This window comes from Scomber japonicus, chromosome 17, assembly GCF_027409825.1.
Source record: "Scomber japonicus isolate fScoJap1 chromosome 17, fScoJap1.pri, whole genome shotgun sequence".
NCBI classification, from domain to species: Eukaryota; Metazoa; Chordata; class Actinopteri; order Scombriformes; family Scombridae; genus Scomber; species Scomber japonicus.
This window is the reverse complement of record NC_070594.1, coordinates 29,028,521-29,048,172: the sequence shown is the minus strand read 5'-3', so window position 1 is coordinate 29,048,172 and position 19,652 is coordinate 29,028,521. Positions and strand designations below refer to the sequence as shown.

The window sequence follows — 19,652 nt, the reverse complement described above, 5'->3', positions numbered from 1 at the left end:
CACCACAGACCGTCTATGGAGTTGGCTAATTGGTCTGCACGCGCTCCGGCAAGTCATTCATTTGAGCTGCTGGTGTTTTGGTTTAAATAGTGACCGTGTTAACTGGTGACTTTCAAATAGGTGTCCTCCTAAAAGCCTTTCAATGTAGTTGAATCATTTTAAGATATATACTCAGTTGTGTTTAATATCTTCGCTAGCCATTTACGTAGCTTAAATTGTGCTCGGCAAGATTCATTTACATCTGGTAATGTATCTTGTAATGTGAGAAAAAAAACCGGAGCCTAGGCTAATAATTGGCAGTGCAGCTGTGGCCCATTTTGGGATTATTCTATACAGTTATTCTCAATAGGAAAGAGGTTCATATTCAACTAAACCCTAATCTTTATAATAATGTCAAATTCCTAATGAGACGCTGGCTGCTTTGCTAATCTATGTTTCCTCCACATTAGAAGAAATGTGAATGCTTCCTGTTTGAGACAGTGTTTCATTTACTCTGTAAAACGAGAAGGACTATATAATGAACTGAACATTGAATTTCGACATCATTTAAGGCTTTTCGACCGTCACCACGACAACTACAGAAGCATTCGACTGCTAAAGTCACCAGTTAACACGGTCACTAGTTGAAGCGAAACACCAGGCAGGAGCCAGTCTAACTGGTTAGCGTTTGCTTAACGTTGCTTACCACATTGGTGCAGATAACGTAACTGAAGGGGCCATTATCCAGCTGTTCATTTATTACAGCTGTATTAAACACTACAGCGGTCTATAGAAACAAGCAGCAGAGAGAACACAAGTACACCAAACAGCTTAATATCAAACAGCGTGTCCACATGGTGCTGTTGCCCTATCATTCAAACTTTCCTCAGGCACCGCGTGCACCAACGTGACACGATAATCTGACACCCGGCAACCTCAGAACGCGCAGTGACTGTGAAACGCATTAAAGGCGTTTTAGTTCCGTTTATGAGAAAACTGTGTGTGTGTAAGTCACTAAACACCCTTACCTTGGCGCGTTGCTCGTGTCCACATTATCGCTTCACTAAAGCACCGGCTCATCGCCGTGAACCGCACCGCCCATTCTCCTTGACACTGTAGAAAAAACACCTTTACGGGCACCTCGGAAAACTGCATTTCACCCAATTCGCACTCACCACTGGAATCTATTTTTTTCCTGCACTTTAACGTATAACAAATGCTGCACACTTACATCATTTTAATCGATTTTATTTAAAAATAATTATGTAGTTCCTATATTTTGTAGGAGCTATATTTTGCGTTATGTTTTTGTATAAAACATGTTGTGATAGCCAAGAAACGGTTCACGTCAGATGTGAAAGTCAGTGTATAGCATGTTATACCGTTATTGCCGTTACATCAAGAATACGCCTTTACTTTAACATAGCAACCACTCATTCGACACATTTTGTAACTGCATTTCATAATTACGACCTTTACGCTGTCATTGAAGGCAGCGTAACACGTGCTTGATACATAGAACACTGGATGATTAGTGAATTGATTTATGAGGACAAGTTTTATTCTTAACATTGACCTCATTAACAAATTAAACTAAATTAAATATTAGATAAATGAGGAAACCTGCAGCTGTAGAGAACGTTTGTTTTGTGATGAAACAGAGAGATGAAACAGCAGAAGGTTCAATGTTTATCATGAGGCCAGTGAGCATCCACGGCTGCGCTGCAGGCACGGAAAATCGTCATCATGGTAATCAATCACCATGGCAATAACCACTGATTGATTTTATAGATAAAGAGAGCGGATGCCTCCATCACCCCGCACATCACAGCCACACTGATGTCACATTTCTTACCTGTTCATCGCTACGTCGGAAGTAGGCTTGAGTCCGTTTAGAAAGGAGCATCCTGCAGTCACACGCAATGACTCAGTTCAGGGGGAACATGGTGACATTCATCACCCACTACATCCTCCATTTCTCCCAGTGCGCATTGATACAGGCGCAGCTGCATAGGTTGTTCCATCTCTCTCTCCCCTCCTCCCGCTAGTGACTCATGGATCTTTAAATCTGTAGTGACACCAGTCTAACACGACACAAGAGAATGACGCTATGACAACATCTACTGACTGATGGAATATTAATCACTCAGCATCACCTGAATATGGTATCAATAAAAAGAAAACCTGTTTTTCCAGGATAAACTGTCAGAAATGCATTAAAAAGAGAAAACACTAATGATATAAAGCCTGTAAAAAACAAAAGATTCTGGGTGATTGGACAAATGTTGGCAATATTTACCAACAGTGTTCATGTAAACCTTTCCATCTCTTGACTGACTAATTATGCCAAACATTTCAATTCTCATTGCTAAAGTGCTGAATCATTTGTCATTATAGAATCAAACATTTATCATTATTATTGCAAAACAAAAACTTTATTAACAGTGAACAAATCAGAGTCAATCAGTTTTTCACACATCTTTTCACACTGAAAACTAAACGCACTGAAAGGCTATTTATTTGAACTGGTGGCTCCTGCATGCAGGGCAGCCAGTCCTAATTATACAATGACTTTCCTTGCATATGTTGCAAGTATAAAGTAGATACATATTCCTCTAATGGTCTGAGGGGAATATCATGTGTAGAAATCAAACATCCTTTAACATAAAATATTTTACATGTCAACAGATGATTGGAAATATTTGTTATATTATCATGGACGAGCCCAAATGCTTCCATCAGTCTGCGGTCAGGAGCGCTACATGATGTTACACCATGAGTGCAAACACAGAAACAACACACATGAAGGCAAGAGTCCAAATTTTAAGTCCTCCATCAGGCTCTCAGTGTGCTAGAAATACAACCAGAGACCAGATGCTCAGAAGCATGTTAATTAAATAAGACTCTGGGTGAGACTGTGAGCTTATTAGCCATACAAACAACAGGATGTTTAGTCGTCGTTGACGTTTTATCCTCCAGATGTAAAAATCCTCCACGTTGCTGCTGTGAGTCCTTTTTGTATGTTCCTCCTCAGTTGAGCTGTCTGATGATGGAGTTAATGTCCGTGCCGCGGAAGCCGGGGTTGCCCAGGTCCTTCAGGATCCCGGCCTTGTCCTTGGCAGCGTGACGAGCCACCGACAGCTTGAAAGGCAACAGGAAGTTGTTGGCCGCCCGGAAGCTTCTGCCCACGGAGTAGATCTCATGAATCAGGTCCTCCAGACAGATGATGCTGTGTTTACCTGAGAATGAGAGAGGAGGGGGGCAGGTGAGAGGATGGAAGGTGCCTTAGTGCTCACTCTATGTCCGGGGTGGGAGAGGGGGGGGGTCGTTTTTTTTTTTTGAAGGTGTGCAAAGTGTAAAAACAGCCAAACCTTCAATTTAAATGTTTCCAAATGGGTGAAATTAAACAGTGATGGGAAATCTGTCACTTTCTCACACTTTTTACCTGCACTGAAATTAGCAAGTGTGTGTGTGTGTGTGTGTGTGTGTAAGTAATTGGGGGAGTGAGAATAATACTAAAAGTGATTGTAAATGAGTTAGTGAGCAAATGTATGTCATTTAATTTCTAGAAGGAATGATAACTATGTTGAACTATGTGTATTGTGTCCTTGCTCACTTAAATAATTTGTAGAAAACAGCCCTCTGTTGAAGTGTTTAAACAGCTCCATTCTAAACCGATAGTCAACAGGAAAATAAAAGACTTCACATTAAGGTTGTAACTTTTTATAATGCACAAGTTAGTATAATATTAAATGGCTGAGATAACACACATGCTTTGACCATTCCCTTATATTTTTTATTATGTTTAGAGTATGTTGTTATGGCCTTTAATCTGAAATCCTTTAATTGGGGAATGACACACAGTTACACATTATAGTTGGTTTGCTGTGCCGGGTTGTAACTCACCCATGTGCTGCTCGATGAAGGTGTTATCAGTGAGAGGAACTCTCCTCCTGCCTATCCTGGTCTGTCCTCTCTTCAGAATGAGCTCACGAACAGACTTCAAGTTCGGAAATCTGTTGGGAAAATTATAAAGTGTTTGTTATAAACAGAAGAAGAAGAAGAATGGAACATGAATTTAAGTCAAGCACAAGAGTGACCAGCTACTGACCCCCATGCCACATAGGGCTCCACCATCTTCATCATGGCTACAGACGTCTTGTTGATTTTGACGAAGGCCCCGCTGAAGATCTTCCTCAGCCTCAACATCTGGATCACCTTCATCACTTTGGGACTGACGCCTTTAATCCTAACAGGAGAGGATCAGCAATGTCTGATTATTATAAGAAAATTAAGTCTTTTTTACTAATATACAAGCTATAATGTTAACCATCAGCTTGTCAGTGACAGTGAACATGTTCACATTTGATGTGTGATGTTAAAACAAGCTGAACAAGTTTTTTTCTAATGTTAAAAAGGCCTGTTTAACCTAACTCAAACATGCAATAAGAACTTGTTCAACACTGCTTTTAAATGCTTAAAAAAAAAAATATATATATATATATATATATATATTAGGGCTGTCAGCGTTAACGCGTTAATCGCGATTAGATTAATGCAATCCATAACACGTTAATTTTTTTTTTAATCGCATTTTAATTTTGCAAGCCTTTTTGTCCCTTCTACTCACCCGTAGACGGCTCCTCTAGCAGTAGTGCTATGCTTTGAAGTGGCCTCCTGCAGTAAAGCTACCGTGGTGATGGAAAGTAAGAGAGCTACTGGACTTTTGAACGGCTTGTTTAAATTTAAAACACTTCCAGACGGTTCCGTTGACAAGTCAAAAGTAAAATGCAACCTGTGCAGGGTTTCCCGCAGAAAATGTGTTAGTTAAGGTGGTGGGGAGCGGGGGGATGTCTTGTCAAAAGTAGGCTATAAGAGAGCCGAGTGTAAATGGTAAACGCCACTAGCCTTAATGGAGTGGACAAAATATTAGGAACACCATTCAATATAATGCACACCATAATCACTCTATAATGAACATTAAGCAGAATTTTCACCTTCTTGTCAAAAAATGTGTAAGCTTCATAAATGTAGAATCTATAGCAGAGCTGCTGTATTGGATTAAATTAGATTGCACAGGTTAAGTAGTGATATTCAGCTTCAGTAGTATCACGTTTTTGTTGAATCTGCCTCTCTCTCTCTTCAGGTCAGGTGAATGAGAAACATCTGAGTGACTTAAAGTTGACGTTTTGTAACATCAGCTGATAAAACGCGCAGCACCGCAGCATTTTACACATTGTGCCGTTAATATCAGCTGTTTAGTTGGAGCCGTTCATTTACTCTGAGCCGATTAGCCTGAAGCTTGTTGCTATAGTAACGTTACAGTTAGATTGAAGCTTGATACTATAGTAACGTCACAGTTAGCCTGAAGCTTGTTGCTATGGTAACGTCACAGTTACCTGTCTGAGGATTACCGTTGTTAATGTTGACATCACATGGAGCTGTTTGCATTAGTCTTTTAGGGCTCCGCTGTTTTTTCTGAGCAGGTTCTGCCTCAGATGATGTAGAGTTATGTTTTAACCAGCGGTCTGTGTTTGTTTCCTTAAACTTAATATCACTGTTAGCCGTTAGCGTGTCCGTGTTATGCTAGCGGGATGTACAAGGAGCTACAGGTAGGTGTGTTCAGGGTCGCAGTCAGCCAGTTGGACACAGCGGTTCCGGCCCGCTGCAGACGTTTGTTGGATATATTTATTTTATGTCATTAATTTTTTTTTTTTTTTGAAGACGTTAGTTAAGGCGGGAGGCTTGTGTTGCTTAGGCGGCCGCCTTAGCTGTAAAGTGCTGTGGGAAACCCTGCTGTGTCAAACTGAGTTTAACTACGACCGCAGTACGTCGAGTTTGAGTTAGCACCTAAACACCCAGGTGCAGCCAAGCCAGCCTCAGCTCCACCAAAGGACCATTTTGGAGTGTGGGAGTCGCAGCAGAGCCGTGATTGATTCCCAGTTAAGACACTGGTAAGAAATGCTTTACATTATGGGCTTAAAACTGCCTTCAAATGGAAAATAACAGGATTTTAAACATGCAATTCAAAACGTGATTAATCTATGAAAATTCTGCGAAAAAAAATGGGTTTATATATATATATATATATTTTGATTTGGGATGGTTTTGTACATGTGTGTTTGTGTATACGTTTCTTCATATTCAGACACAGCACAGCACATTTCCTTGTACTTATTGTGCAATATCAATAATCTATTGTCTTCTAATGACAGCATACATTTTGACTGTATGTCTTCACAGGAAATGATGATTGATGATTTCTTACACAGAGGAATGTTACAAGGTGACCAGTTTCAGTCATCCAGAGAAGAAGAAAAGAAAAATAACCCATCCTCTCCATGTAGATTTAATAAGAGAAGTTATATTAGACACCTCTATGTCTAATGTGTAATGAGGAGAGGAGAGGCTGGGTTTGTTCACACTGAGCCAGGTCAACATGTAACATCTTTTTCTCTGTCCACAAACAGCCAACACAGCCCACAACACTTTCCAGAATGAACACAGAGCTGTAGAGATGCTATAATACAAGCTGGTAACACTGTGCTATGATTATACATTCAGATAAACCCTCATTTAAAAAAAACAAACAAACAAATCTTCTTGAACCAGTGATCCACACTCCAGATTCAGACTCACTCTCTGATGCGGACAGCGAAGGCCAGTCTGTTCTTGGCTGGAGGCAGAGGAGCAGGCGGCCTGTGTTCATTTCTGCGGATGCGGGTGTCATCGCGGTGTCTCCTGTGGCTGTCCTTTAAGAAGTCTTCCAAACGCTTGAACTTCAGCGGTTTGCCCTTTGACACCTGAAACACACACACACACACACACACACACACACACGTTATTTTAAGAACTTTACTATACATGCAATAACAATCTGTGCTACTGAGCCTGCACCTTGTGAAATTTGGGATGATTATTCTGCTGTTTACCTTTGTTCTTTATTAATACTATATTTATTTGTATTGGATTTTAAATGTACCTGTGGGGCTTGTCACTAAACACTGATTTATTCATAGGATATTTGTTAAAGAGAGGTCTATAACATAACAGTCACACAGCGTTGTGGTGTTTAGTCTTCAATAATGTGGTTCATGTTGGTAAGGTTAAACATTAATCAAGCAATCTTTATTTATACAGCAACAAATCACAACAAAAGTCATCTTGGGGTACTGTTCACATAGAGCAAAGAGAGCAAAGAGGGGGAGAGAAGACTAAAGAGGAAAGGGATAGTGACAATCATTTAATTAATCAATCAATCAACATCATCACTCACCTTTCTCTTTTCAAGCAGGGCAAGTTTGGCCTGTGTAGCTTTAATAGCTTGGTATGCTTTCCTCTTCTTCAGGAGATACTCAGGAACTAACTTGATGACTTTTTTGGATCTGGTAACAGAATGACACGTAACGTTAGAGTCACAGAAACACACAGCACATTCACAACAGGCAGCGGTGCAACTGTTGCTGTTTGTTCATTATACAGCTGTAAAAAAAAAATACAGTTCGTTCTATAATCTATTTAGCCTTTTTAAAAATGGTCAGACACAGTGACACAAACATTTCTCCATACACAACCAATAAGCTACACGATCATTTGGTGAGATGGAAGTCTTTTAGTAAGTCTCAGTTATTACTTTGTGAAAATGACCCTGCTGCTGTCTATTTCACGTGTCAGTTACACCACCAAAGTTTCACATGTTGACAAAACAGCAGAGCTAGCTGAGCTAATGCTAATTGTGTACATGTGAAATTAGGCTCCCAACAGTCAGCCTTTTATCACCATCAATCCTGTAAATACAGCTGTTTAACGACACAGTGGAACGTACACTACTCTGAAACACTGCAAACAGTTAAGCTACATGTAAAGACAGAGCGGATGGACTTAGATAGAAACAAAACAAAAACGCTTACTCTGATTCTGCCATGGTGGAAATCTCAAGGCTCGACCAGCAGGGCTCGACTGACGATGAGGGATGACGTCATCGCTCTTCTTTGTGTTAGTCGCGTAAATCAACATTAAAGGTGCATACCGCCCCCTGCTGACCGCTGTGTGCACATTCCTCACATTAGATCAGGTATCAGGGGTCATATACCATAGACATATATACGTATATATGTCTATGTCATATACAGCCCAATTTGATCTCAAGTGGGCAGGACCAGTAAAACCATTGCATAATAACCTATAAATATATAATATATATAACTTTATTATAATAAACCACCTGTTTACAAAACAGATGGACAGAGTGAGATGTCTTAAGAAACTAAGTAAAATTTCAACATTATGATGTCTCAGCCTTCTCGCAAAGAAGCTGCTGACTATAGTTGTAATTCAATGCCAATCAGATTACAGCACTTTTGGCTGCTGGTTCTGAATATTACTTTCCCTGTCAGTGTTACTGAACTTCTACACTAGTTATTCAAAATTTCACATGAGGCAGGTTAGAATCAACATCTGTTCAGTCTGAAATCTGTGTATAACATGTAATATAGTATAACATATATTATCAAGACTGATATATAATATTTTACCTATTATTCATATTGAAAAAAAAGCTAACGAATGCTTTGAAATTGAAATAAAGAGAAACAAGTTCTTAATTGAAAATCTTTTTAATCAGACCCACTCCAACACGTGCCTTCAGTGGAAAGTACTAAAACAAGTATAAAGAAGAAAAACAAGAACAACTTGAATTCTTTAGCTAAACGCCCCTAAACCATTTCCCATTCATTCTCTATGGTAGTGCTAAACCACTACGGATGTAATATATTTTCGGCCGCTACGACTTGGTGGCGCTGTTCCCAGCTCGCTCCTCTACGACGTCGTCATTCTTCATTTTACACTGACTTTAGTGGAGACAAGTCAACTGAACGGTTTACTTCATACAGTCATTTATCAAAGGTAAGACACGTAGTTTGTGATAAATATGGGTAATAAAATAGTAATACACTATTATTATTATTATTATAATGATCATCATTATTATACTATTATAGCTGCAGTATTATTCAAATGTATGTTTTTACACTGTATTTCCACTCTTCTTCCCACACACCTTTCTTAACCCCTCACTCTTTTTCATCTTAATTATCACACCTCCCCTCGCCCCTTCTTCACACCTCCTACAGTGCTTGTGCGCTCACACACAAACTCAGTGCTTTTGATCTGTATCTTGAATGAAGCTCAGATATCAGAGAAGATGTACAGAAGAAAGGTTTTAAAATGTGATGTGAAAAACACCTGAAATAAATAAACGAAAGGGGGGCTGCTCTCGCCAAAACGGTCCAGGTTACATTGGGACATGCATAACATGAAAAATAATAAATAAAATAATAATAATAAAAAAATAAATACAGACAAAAACACTGTATAGAGGTGTGTGTGTGTGTGTGTGTGTGGGGGGGGGGGGGGGGTGTATGTCAGGTGATTCAGGTAAATACTGTGTACTGTACTTTCACAGGTGTCTGTGTAATGTTAAGTATGCTGCTTTGGTGGGTATTGAGTAACATCTCACCACAGCCAAGGCACCCCTTGATGTCTGTGACACTATAACAATTAACACAATGCACAGACATGCCAAATGTAAAGTTTCACTGTTTCAGGATTTCCTATAACCACTGTTTTCCTTGATTTGAATTGGCTGTGTTGCACCTAAAATTAATTCCAATAAATATGGATTAAATTTGATCAGAATAGTTTCTAAAGAACAAAATCTGGAGCAGCAACAGAAGAAAATAATAGTTTTTGTACATTCCTGGTCATTTCAGGAAAGATTCTGCCTAAAGTATGTCATTCATGGTATTTTTACTGTTTGCAAATGTCAAAAAAGTAAGTTGTAAGTACATTTTTGTTGATTTTGTGCTAATTAAACATTCACAATTGATTTTAACTCATTAAATGGGAGTTTCCTATACCATCAAATGTGTTTTTGTGTTGCCAGCTGCTGCTCCATCAGCATCATCATCATCTTCTGTACCAGGACAAGCCACAAGAATGAAAACAGGTTTTGTAAAAGTTCACAAATGATGGATCGAACCACAATGAATTGTTCTCCAAAACGGAACCATGAATTAATCCGTTCTTTTTGTGTGTTTTCTGTGTTCAGGCCATGTTCCACTAATGTTATGTTTGCATGCTGATGTTCCAACTAACCAATAGGGTTCATGAATTGATTTCCTCAACGATGAGGGTAAGTACCCATTTTTTTCGTAGGAAAAAATCATATTGCTTCCCCTGCTTCGACTAAAAAAAGGGCTAAAGAAGATTATTATTATTGGGCACCGGTCAATACAAAACTATCCAAATGTATGTATGAATTAAGTGTATTGTTATATTTCCATTAAATTAGTACCCGTTGAACTTTTAAGACTTAGCGGGTGAAGAACGATTTTGTTGGTTTGTGCCTTCACTAAGACCAACTGTGTCATGTTTCTAACTGACATAATATTGTCTGCTTTAGTACCGTCTGCATTACTGTCCAGACCATCTGCTGAAACCCAAAGGAATCTGCACGAGCCACTAGAAGATGGTAATTGCATTATAGGTTGTTTGTCCATTTGTAATGTATTTCTGTTAATCCAATAAATAAATTATCTTATGCACTGTGGTAATATGAGTAATATTTCAGTCATTTACTGATGAATGCTTTTTGTTAGCTGATTGTCTTTCTGTCCCTTTCTGTCCCCCCTTGTACAGTGAAGAGACCTGTGTCCCTTCCTCCTGAGCTGCAGTTTCTGGTGAAAGAGCTCCCCAGCTCACCAGGTGTGTATAATGGGCTGATTTTCAATTTAATTTTTTTTTCAAATAAAAGTCTGCACTGTGGCCCATGTGAGTGTTAAAGTTCCTACATGGCTGTGCAGCAGTGGTAGCAAATATGGCAATAAAATAAATGAATAAATGATACAGTATAAAGTAAATAGAGTTAATTGGAGTACATTGATCTTTTCAGAAATCCTCCCACCATCTGAGACCTCCTCTGCGACTCGTAGACCTGAGCAAACACACAGTAGGATGTTTTCATAACTCTTTAAGCGTTACTGTTCCCCAAATTTGTCTTTTATATACAGTCTATGATAATAACAATAAAACGTATAAATATTCAGACCTCTCATTAATCTTTTTCTTTTTTCATCCTTGCTGTCTCAGCTAATCCTTCTGTTGCCGTTCCCCCACGGACACTCAGACCAGACACACAGACACCTGAGCCACCACACAGTAAGATGTTTTTATGTCTACTCTGAAGATGTTACTCTGGCCTTAAAAAGGGTTTAATTTATTGTACAATCTATGATGATAATAAAATGTATAAAATGACTTAATTTCACCAAATATATTTACTTTGTCATCCTTGTTCCCACAGTTCCCAGTTCTATTCTAAAAATGTTATTGTGCCCAAAATATGTCCGTTATTAAACAGTCTATAATAACAAAAATAGCAAGTGTAAATGTTCATCTCACTAATCCACTTTTTCTTTTTTCATCCTTGCTCTCTCAGCTCATCCTTCTGCTGCCATTCCCCCACACTGAAAAAAATGACTTTTTGGTGCAGTAAACTCTATTAGATTAACTGTCATAATTTCTACCTTGTATTTTTAAGATTCAGTAAGAACTAGAGTTTCTTAAGTAAAATTAAACATTTTATTAATGTAATACATGAATTATGGGGGAAGAGTAAGTTTTACTTCGGTTTCCTCATACTATTTAAATGTTTAATAGTTGTATGTACATAAACCTAGAAATACTACATAAACTTTATGTGCAGTGAGAGTTCAGGTGTAATGTTTCTTTAGAATGACGTAACTTCCTGTAGGGCCTGCTGGAAAATAAACAAATGTCCGAATGAGCTGAAAGCGTCGGAGTCCGTCCGTCTGATTCTGAGACTGTCTGTTAATATATAGTGACATAACACTTTACTCTGAAAGTGCAGCGTTTTGAAACGCATGCACGACGCATGCGCACAATACAACAGGACTGACTCTGCTCCGGACGTTACAGGATCACAGAGCAAGGTGTAGCACGTACGACAGTCATTTCGCAGGTAAGTTATTACCGTTGTGTTTTAAATGTGTGATAATATATAAGTCTGCATGTAGTTTGACGCAAGATATGTCACTGTTCATAAGTTAACTTAAAGTTAGCATAGCGCACGACGCTGAAGTTAGCTTCCGATTCGCCAGCCTCCGATTCTGCATTTAAGGGAAAAGTTAAGGGGGAATGAATTTAAAATGAATGAATGAATAAAATTAATGAATCATAAAAACACAGTCCCTGATTTGTGAAACCCTTAATCTATTTGTGAAAATGCTATAAAGGCACATTTCACTGTTTGTTCTTTTGTTTTTTTGGACTATAGACCTCATTAGACCAGGTCCAGATTAAAAACCACTGACCCTTGACTTCTCAAATCTGGACTAGATTATCCTACAGACCCTGTTTTTATTAATCTTCAGGGTCTGTGTATTATTTTACTCAGGATTCGTGTTTTTGTAGAATCAAAATGTGTTAATTGTTTTATTTAACTAGACAAAACAAAATGTTAATTTGTGTTTGTTCATGATAGTTTATTTCTTATGAAGTCTTATTAAAATATTTTTCAATCTATCAACAGGAAGCAAATCAGAACAGAACATTATTCTCATCATTCAGGCAAGTAGAAAATAATGTATGCATGATATGATATTGTTTTGTTATTTTCCCTTATTCATCCATCATAACGTAATATTAAAATTGTGGCTGAATTTAGACCATTGTTTTAATACCACAAATTGTGTCTCTTCATTTTCAAGGTGCCCTTTGGAGGAGCCAGTGGACTTTGTGGACAGTTGGAGTTGAGGTCTAGGGAGAGGAGGTCGAGGAGAAATTCAACAGGGAGAAAGAGTAGGCCTCTTGTGATATGGGATGGTCGTGCAAAAGATGCAATTTTAGGTCATCAAAACGTTTAGAGCTCATAAAACATTCTAGGTTGAAGCATCCACACACTGGTCAAGGCCGGTCACTACCCTGCTTGTACTCAGATTGTACTTGTTTATTTAAAAGTTGGGGGGCACTTCATGCACATTTGTCTAGAAATCATACACAGACTCAACAGTCAGGGCAGATAGTTTCATTTTCGTGTCTTGTATGTAATTCATGTAGTTTTAACACAGAAGCAATATTTTGAACACCTCGGGACTCATCTGAAAAAGCACGAAACTGTGTTTTTAAAGATTGTGACTACAGTACGAATATATATTCAACTTTTGCTTCACGTAAAAGTAGGAAGTACAATCCTCACTGCATTGAAGATTTTAAATATACTGTGTTCCAGACACATTCAAGTCAGGCAAGTGAGGTAACAGAGGATAGTAGTTTGATTGAAAGTGAAGTTAAACTGTTAAATGTTCTTGAATATCTGAGTATTATATTTCTGTAATGAACATTTTTCACTGCGTATTTGAAAAGCACTATTCCAGATCTGTACTGCATGTACAAAAGTATTGGGACACCTGCACAATCTAATGCAATATTTATTTCCAGTACAATAGCTCTGCCAGCTTCTACTTTTGTTAAGCTTCTACATGCTCACTTTTTATTTACATTGTCAGTAAGGTGATCATTCCACTATTACTATTCGTTTATTACTGAAGTTGTGGTGGATGGTGCTGGTCTACCATTATAGTGCATTATATTGACAGTGTTCCTAATATTTTGCCCCAATAGTGTATATTGGATGTGTATACTGTGTAATACTGTCTGTTTGTTCTTTTTATGTCATTCATGCCAATGTTACATTTATGGCTGCCCCATTAAAAGATTGGGCAATTCAATCCACAATAGTAGTGGATTTACTTTGACTGTTCTTGTTTGTTAAACTGTTTAAAATGAAAAATAAACAGTTTAATTGCATTGTAATATAGTTGTGTGATATGTGATAAATATATATTAAATGCATTAGAGTATTGGTTACATTTATTTGGTAACATTTATCAAAAGAAAACTGGCAATGATTACCTCATTTTAGTGAATAATGTAATGTAATGTAACCAAGTCAATTAAAATGTCAAGCACAAGAAAATCATTCAAATCTACTAAATTACTTCATAACAGCAAATACTACAGGTATATAAAATTTACTTAACTTGATGTTGAAAATAAGTAGACTTTACTTAATTCGTTTAAATAAATATAACTTCAAACTTGGATGTAGTTAAGTAAATGTTACTTAATATCTTCACAACTGTTGTGTTTTATGGTAAGTAAAATTTACTTGATACTGGCAAGTGAGTGTTACTTGATATTGCAGCATTAAATTTTACTTAAATCATTTGCGTGCAAATACTTACAATATATTTTTTAAGTAAATCTTATGAGTTGTTTTTTTCAGTGCATGGACACTCAGACCAGCCCCACAGACACCTGAGCCACCACGCAGTAAGATGTTTTTATGACTACTCTGAAGATGTTATTCTGGCCAAAATGTGTTTAAATGTATTATATAATTTGTGATATTAATAAAATATGCGTGAACATGACTACATGTCGCTGATTATGTTTTTGTTTTTCATTCTTGTTCCCTCAGCTGAGCCCTCTACTTTTGTTCCCCCACCGGTACTGAAGTCGGATCAGGATATCAACAGCTGGACCTGTTCTTATCATCAGAAGGTGTGGATGAGGACAGAACTCCAGTCTCTGGGACTGTGGCCCGGGTCCCACCATATGATCAAGCCCGGAAACGCGTCTCCCTCCACAGCTAGAGCTCATCGATACTGTGTCAACTCTCCCATCACAGAACTTCTTTCAGCTCCATCCATTCTTCATCTGGAAACCAGAGAGTGATATTATGGTGAGCCTGAGAAATAATTATATACTCCCATGTCTTCACGGTTGTCCAAAGCCAGACATAGTGTCAGCCGGTGTGGGGAGGCCCCGAGTGATTGTTGGCACCAGTGGACAATATTACATCTTTGCTTCAAGCCTGCGCTGCAGGATGTGCAAGAGTGTCTGGTTTGCCGATAGTCCTCGGTGGCTGGAAAAACTGCCGAAACGGTTCACTAACATTCTGCCAGCTTTCCTCACATACAAGAAGGCAATTTGCAAGTCTGTGCTTCATGAACTAAGGTGCGCGAGCAAATCACCCAAAAACCAGGTGAATGAGCTGATGCACCTTAAATAGGAACAAGCTCATCTGGCATACCTTCACAGCATAGAGAACATCAGGGATGCTGAAGCGGGGGCGTATGGGCAGAAGACTCTTGGTAACCTTGTGAGGGTGATGACTCGCCACAGTCTTTTGGAGCCTATGATGACACAGATGGGTGGTGTGGAATCTCTGTCTCTGCTGCCTACCTCACTGACTGTCTCATTGATGAGTACCGGCGCCAAGAGCCAGCCATGACCAAACTCTTGCAGGGCACTTTTGGACAGGTGTTGCGGTCTGACCATACAGGGAAGGTGGCACGAAAAGTGACCTTGTCATCTGGCTCCATGTCCAGTTATGCCATCATGAATGAGAACTGGATGATTGCCTCCTGGGTAATGGTGCAGTCAGAGGCAGACACATCCCTTGAACCCATGTACCAGGGTTTATCCAAGAGATACAATGATGCAGGGGTGGAGAAGGCCAATTACCACTGGGTTGACAGGTGAGAAACAACAGTATTAGCTTTCACTCTCACTCATAACATTCATCACATTTATGATTTTTAAAAAAGCAATTTTTGAAATTGTAATAATTTCCTGCTCCTTGTTTTCAGAGATTGCTGCGCACCATTTAGAATCCCTGACGTTCACCATGGAGAGCACCTCAACTGGGATGTCTGGAAGACCACAGAGTTTATCATTACTGAGGCCACTGCTGGGACTCTGGAGAACACATGTGCATCCCGTACGCAGTACAACTCCAGCATTGTGGTCAAGCTGGATTTGTTTCATTGCATGAGGCGTTTCACACGAGAGTGCACCTCAGAGCATCATCCACTCTACAGCACCTTCTGTCAGCTCCTCTCCGCTGCCTTCTCTGTCGTGGATCTGGACAACCTGAAGAAACTCAAGGATGCATATCTGTTTTGTGGAATTCAGCCACCAAATCCTACAAAACAGCACATCAGAGAGCACTGCAGGACCAGAATTCCACCGTCAACAAAACTGGTCGACAGACTACAGAAAGTTCTCTAGCATTTCCACCTGACCACTGATCCAAACAATACACCACTCTTTAAACCCTCCATGCTGAAGACTTGGCGCATACAGCGTGTGCACATTCTCCATGGTTGCCTCGGTGACCCTGAACTCCCTGACGGCATCATGTACAGGTATGGTGAAATCCTTCATGAACCATGTACCTGGTGAAGGTGCCAAAGTCCCTATGTGGATCCCTGTCAGACGTACATCGCAGCAGGAGGGGTACCACTATCATCTGTCGTCCAGTCCCTCTAGATTGGGACAAACACAGAACACAAAAGAGAACAAACCAGTTGCTCCCGTGTCACCTGTCCAAGCCCCAGACACAGCACCCTCCCCAAGTTTGACACTGCCCTCTGCCTTGACATCACCCGGACCAGCACCATCTGTCAGCCCTGTCCACTCTGCTAGTGCACTGCAAAAGCAGGAAATGCCACAAGAGGATGATCAGAAGCATCCAGTTGCAATGGGTAAGTTAACATAACACTGTGTATAAAGTTTTTCTGTATGTTTTAATGTAATAACATGAACAACTGAGGAACTCTTATCGCCTGACTGTGTTCCAGAAATCTCACATGCCCTGCCCCTGCCGCCGAGTTCTTCACCAAGGAGTGCTCGCATCGGACCCATATAGACGGGTGGGCGGGTCTTTGTGTTGGACCACAAGCGCTGGACACCACCTATGAAAGAAGCTATCGATGGTCTACTAGACAAACACCGCAGACAGAAGGACATGTTGAAGCTTGTGGATCAAGACTATGCAGTTATGGTCACATGGTAACAGTCTGCTTCACCCCACAACCAAACACCACATAACACAATACATAAAACACCTTGCAAAACAGTTAAACACCAGCTCATCACTGAATACCAGTCCAGAAAAATTGGAGGAGACACAAAAACTGTGGCAAAGTTTAACGGAGGGCAGTGCAACTGTACATATCCCGGTTTTAGAACTGCCACCAGCTATTGTTAATCCTGTAGATCAAGTCCCACTGCAACAACAACAACAGCAGCAGCAACAACAACCCAGACAGACAAAAAAATGTCTGTCGTGTGACCAACCAAAATCAAGCTACCAAAGTGATGGATCGTCAGTCCATCACTTTTACCAATCAGGACCAATCAGATACTACTACTGCTCTGTAAAAGTGTTCAAATCGTATTCTGCAGAGGGCCTGACCAACCCTAGAATGCCACTTGAAGAGTTTTCACAGACTGACTTCTTTCAGCGTGAATTGCAGCTGACACAGCACAGAGTGGAGGACAAAGCTGAAAAGAAGAGGAAACTGTCAGATCGTCAACATAAGGGAAGACTGTGCCGTTTTTATCGGACACAGCTAAAGCAGGGCCCTAACAGTTAACACATTCACACAGGGTTCCCAGGAGTGGCAGGGAAATATATTTACTGCCCAGCTAAAATGCTAAAGGAGATGTCATGGAGGGAATTTCAAGCCTCTTCATTCTATTCCATGGAAAAGGAGGGGTGGGCAGCAGAGAAAAATACATAGAAGTCTCTGGTGCTCTGCTGGAAAGTCCCATTCATTAGTGCCTTCCTTACTGCGTCTGAACAAGACAGAAACCTGACTACAACAGGAACCTTGATAGCATCCATGGTGACTTGTGATATAATATTTTGTATATTTGTATATTGTATTTGTGTATTGACTGATGTAATTTGGATGGTAGGGTGAAAAATTTGATTTTCCACTGAAGGCACGTGTTGGAGTGGGTCTGATTAAAAAGATTTTCAATGAACTTGTTTCTCTTGATTTCATCTTCAAAGCATTGGTCAAAGAAGTTATTTTTAATTCATTTTGAATGCAGCAGTATATCAGTCTTGATAATATGTTATACTATATTACATGATATACTTTGGGCCTCCCTCTATACAGTTATATACAAATGATACACAGATTTCAGACTGAACAGGTGTTAATTCTAACCTGCCTCGTGCAATTTTGAATAACTAGTACCAGAAGTTCAGTACCACTGACAGGGAAAGCAATATTCAGAACGAAGGACAGCAGCCAAAAAGTGCTGCAATCTGATTGGCTGGCAATGAATTACAACTATGCGCGGCCCGCGCGTGACAGATGGCGATACTGTCCACTATACTAACGAGGAATTGAACCTACTTCTTATCAGACACTTCCATCATTTTGTATTCAGTTTTTTAAGTACTCATTAATATGGATACATACATACATACATGCGTTACACATTGTATTGCATTTGCTCTGAACTCCAGCTTCAGAATGTAACCTGATTGTGTAAACTGACTTGTCACCATCAGTGATCAGTACTAACACCTTTTTTAATCACCATAATTAAGACGAACTTCTGAGTTAAGATACAACATAGCAAATAGTAATTCGTATACAACGGCGTGTGACACTGGTTATACTACTGGCAGAATAAAAACATGGTTATTTGTACAACAGAAGAAATGGCAACAGCAGTGAATATTTAGGCTAATCACAAGTTGTTACGACCCCGATTGTGTCTAGGGGGTGGGGAAGTAACAAACAAAACAACTAAACAAAAATATTCCCAGACACCAGAGGGGTATTGCACGAAACCAGGATAAGGGATTAAGACGGGATATGTTAGTTATCCTGGCTGAATTTAGACTCAAGTCGGTTGCATGAAAGCAGGTTAAATTTAACCCGGCCCAGTTACTATGGTGATTTATTCTCTGCAGCTAGCCTGCTCCAGACCAGGCTAACAACCAGGCTAAGATTATTCTCAGGGTTAGGGGCAGTTCTACTGTCAATCATGTGACAAATTAATGGGTTTTACAGCATTTCCATGGTCTTTCTAAATATGTTGATATAATAGACTATATTGTCGTTTCATTAAAGTCTGTTGACTGTTTAATTGCAACAGTCATTTTATAGTCATTCATGTGGTATCATTATTGTGTATAACGTACAGTAGATTTACTTTGTACTATTTACTAGCCGATACTCACAATGTTACTTGGCTGCTTCTGAGGCTGAGCAGCATCTGGGTCCTGTTACACCTTATTTTCTATTAGCACCAAATCACTGACTTCATATCCATTATGGGCTAAATGAGCAAGACATTTCCACAAAATTGACATGATACCTCAAGCCTGGAGTCCAGCAACACTGTCTCCTCATCTGCAGAAGTGCATCCTGCAGCTGCAGATATGCCTTCCCCCTGCCCTACACCTAATTATAATAATTGTTTGCACTTAATTATATTTCCTGAGTAGCATGCACTTTTACTTGCCACATTTAAATCAAAGTGTTTATTTTAATTTAAATCAAAACTGTTGATTAGTGGGCTTGGACAGTAACTTCTTTAGTCCTTTAATTGTAATTTTGACAGTTCTAGTGGACTGCACTGTTGTATTAATTGTACTTTTTTTTAAAGTATATTTTTTGGGCTTTTTGCCTTTGATGTACAGTTAGTAGAGAGAGACAGGAAAACTGGAGACAGAGAGGGGGGAATGACATGCAGGATAGGAGTGCTTGGTGCGGGAT

The 19,652-nt window shown here is 39.5% G+C and overlaps 1 protein-coding gene across 1 annotated transcript; it reads right to left on the bottom strand.

The window, feature by feature from the left end:
• Positions 1-2,398: 2,398 nt before the first annotated feature.
• On the bottom strand, positions 2,399-7,924 carry rpl7l1 (ribosomal protein L7-like 1). Its single transcript, XM_053336539.1, has 6 exons — positions 7,890-7,924; positions 7,256-7,364; positions 6,619-6,782; positions 4,091-4,228; positions 3,886-3,995; positions 2,399-3,218 (listed from the first exon to the last, which is right to left on the bottom strand). The coding sequence occupies exons 1-6, from the start codon at positions 7,901-7,903 to the stop codon at positions 3,010-3,012; spliced, it is 744 nt and encodes a 247-aa protein (XP_053192514.1). The 5' UTR covers positions 7,904-7,924; the 3' UTR covers positions 2,399-3,009.
• Positions 7,925-19,652: the final 11,728 nt, after the last annotated feature.

Excerpts from the sequence above, each read along its gene's own strand:
- rpl7l1 (XM_053336539.1), bottom strand. Across the intron at positions 6,783-7,255 it reads CCCTGCTTGAAAAGAGAAAG|GTGTCAAAGGGCAAACCGCT; the intron begins GTGAGTGATGAT and ends TGTGTGTTTCAG. Across the intron at positions 3,996-4,090 it reads GAGCCCTATGTGGCATGGGG|ATTTCCGAACTTGAAGTCTG; the intron begins GTCAGTAGCTGG and ends TTTTCCCAACAG.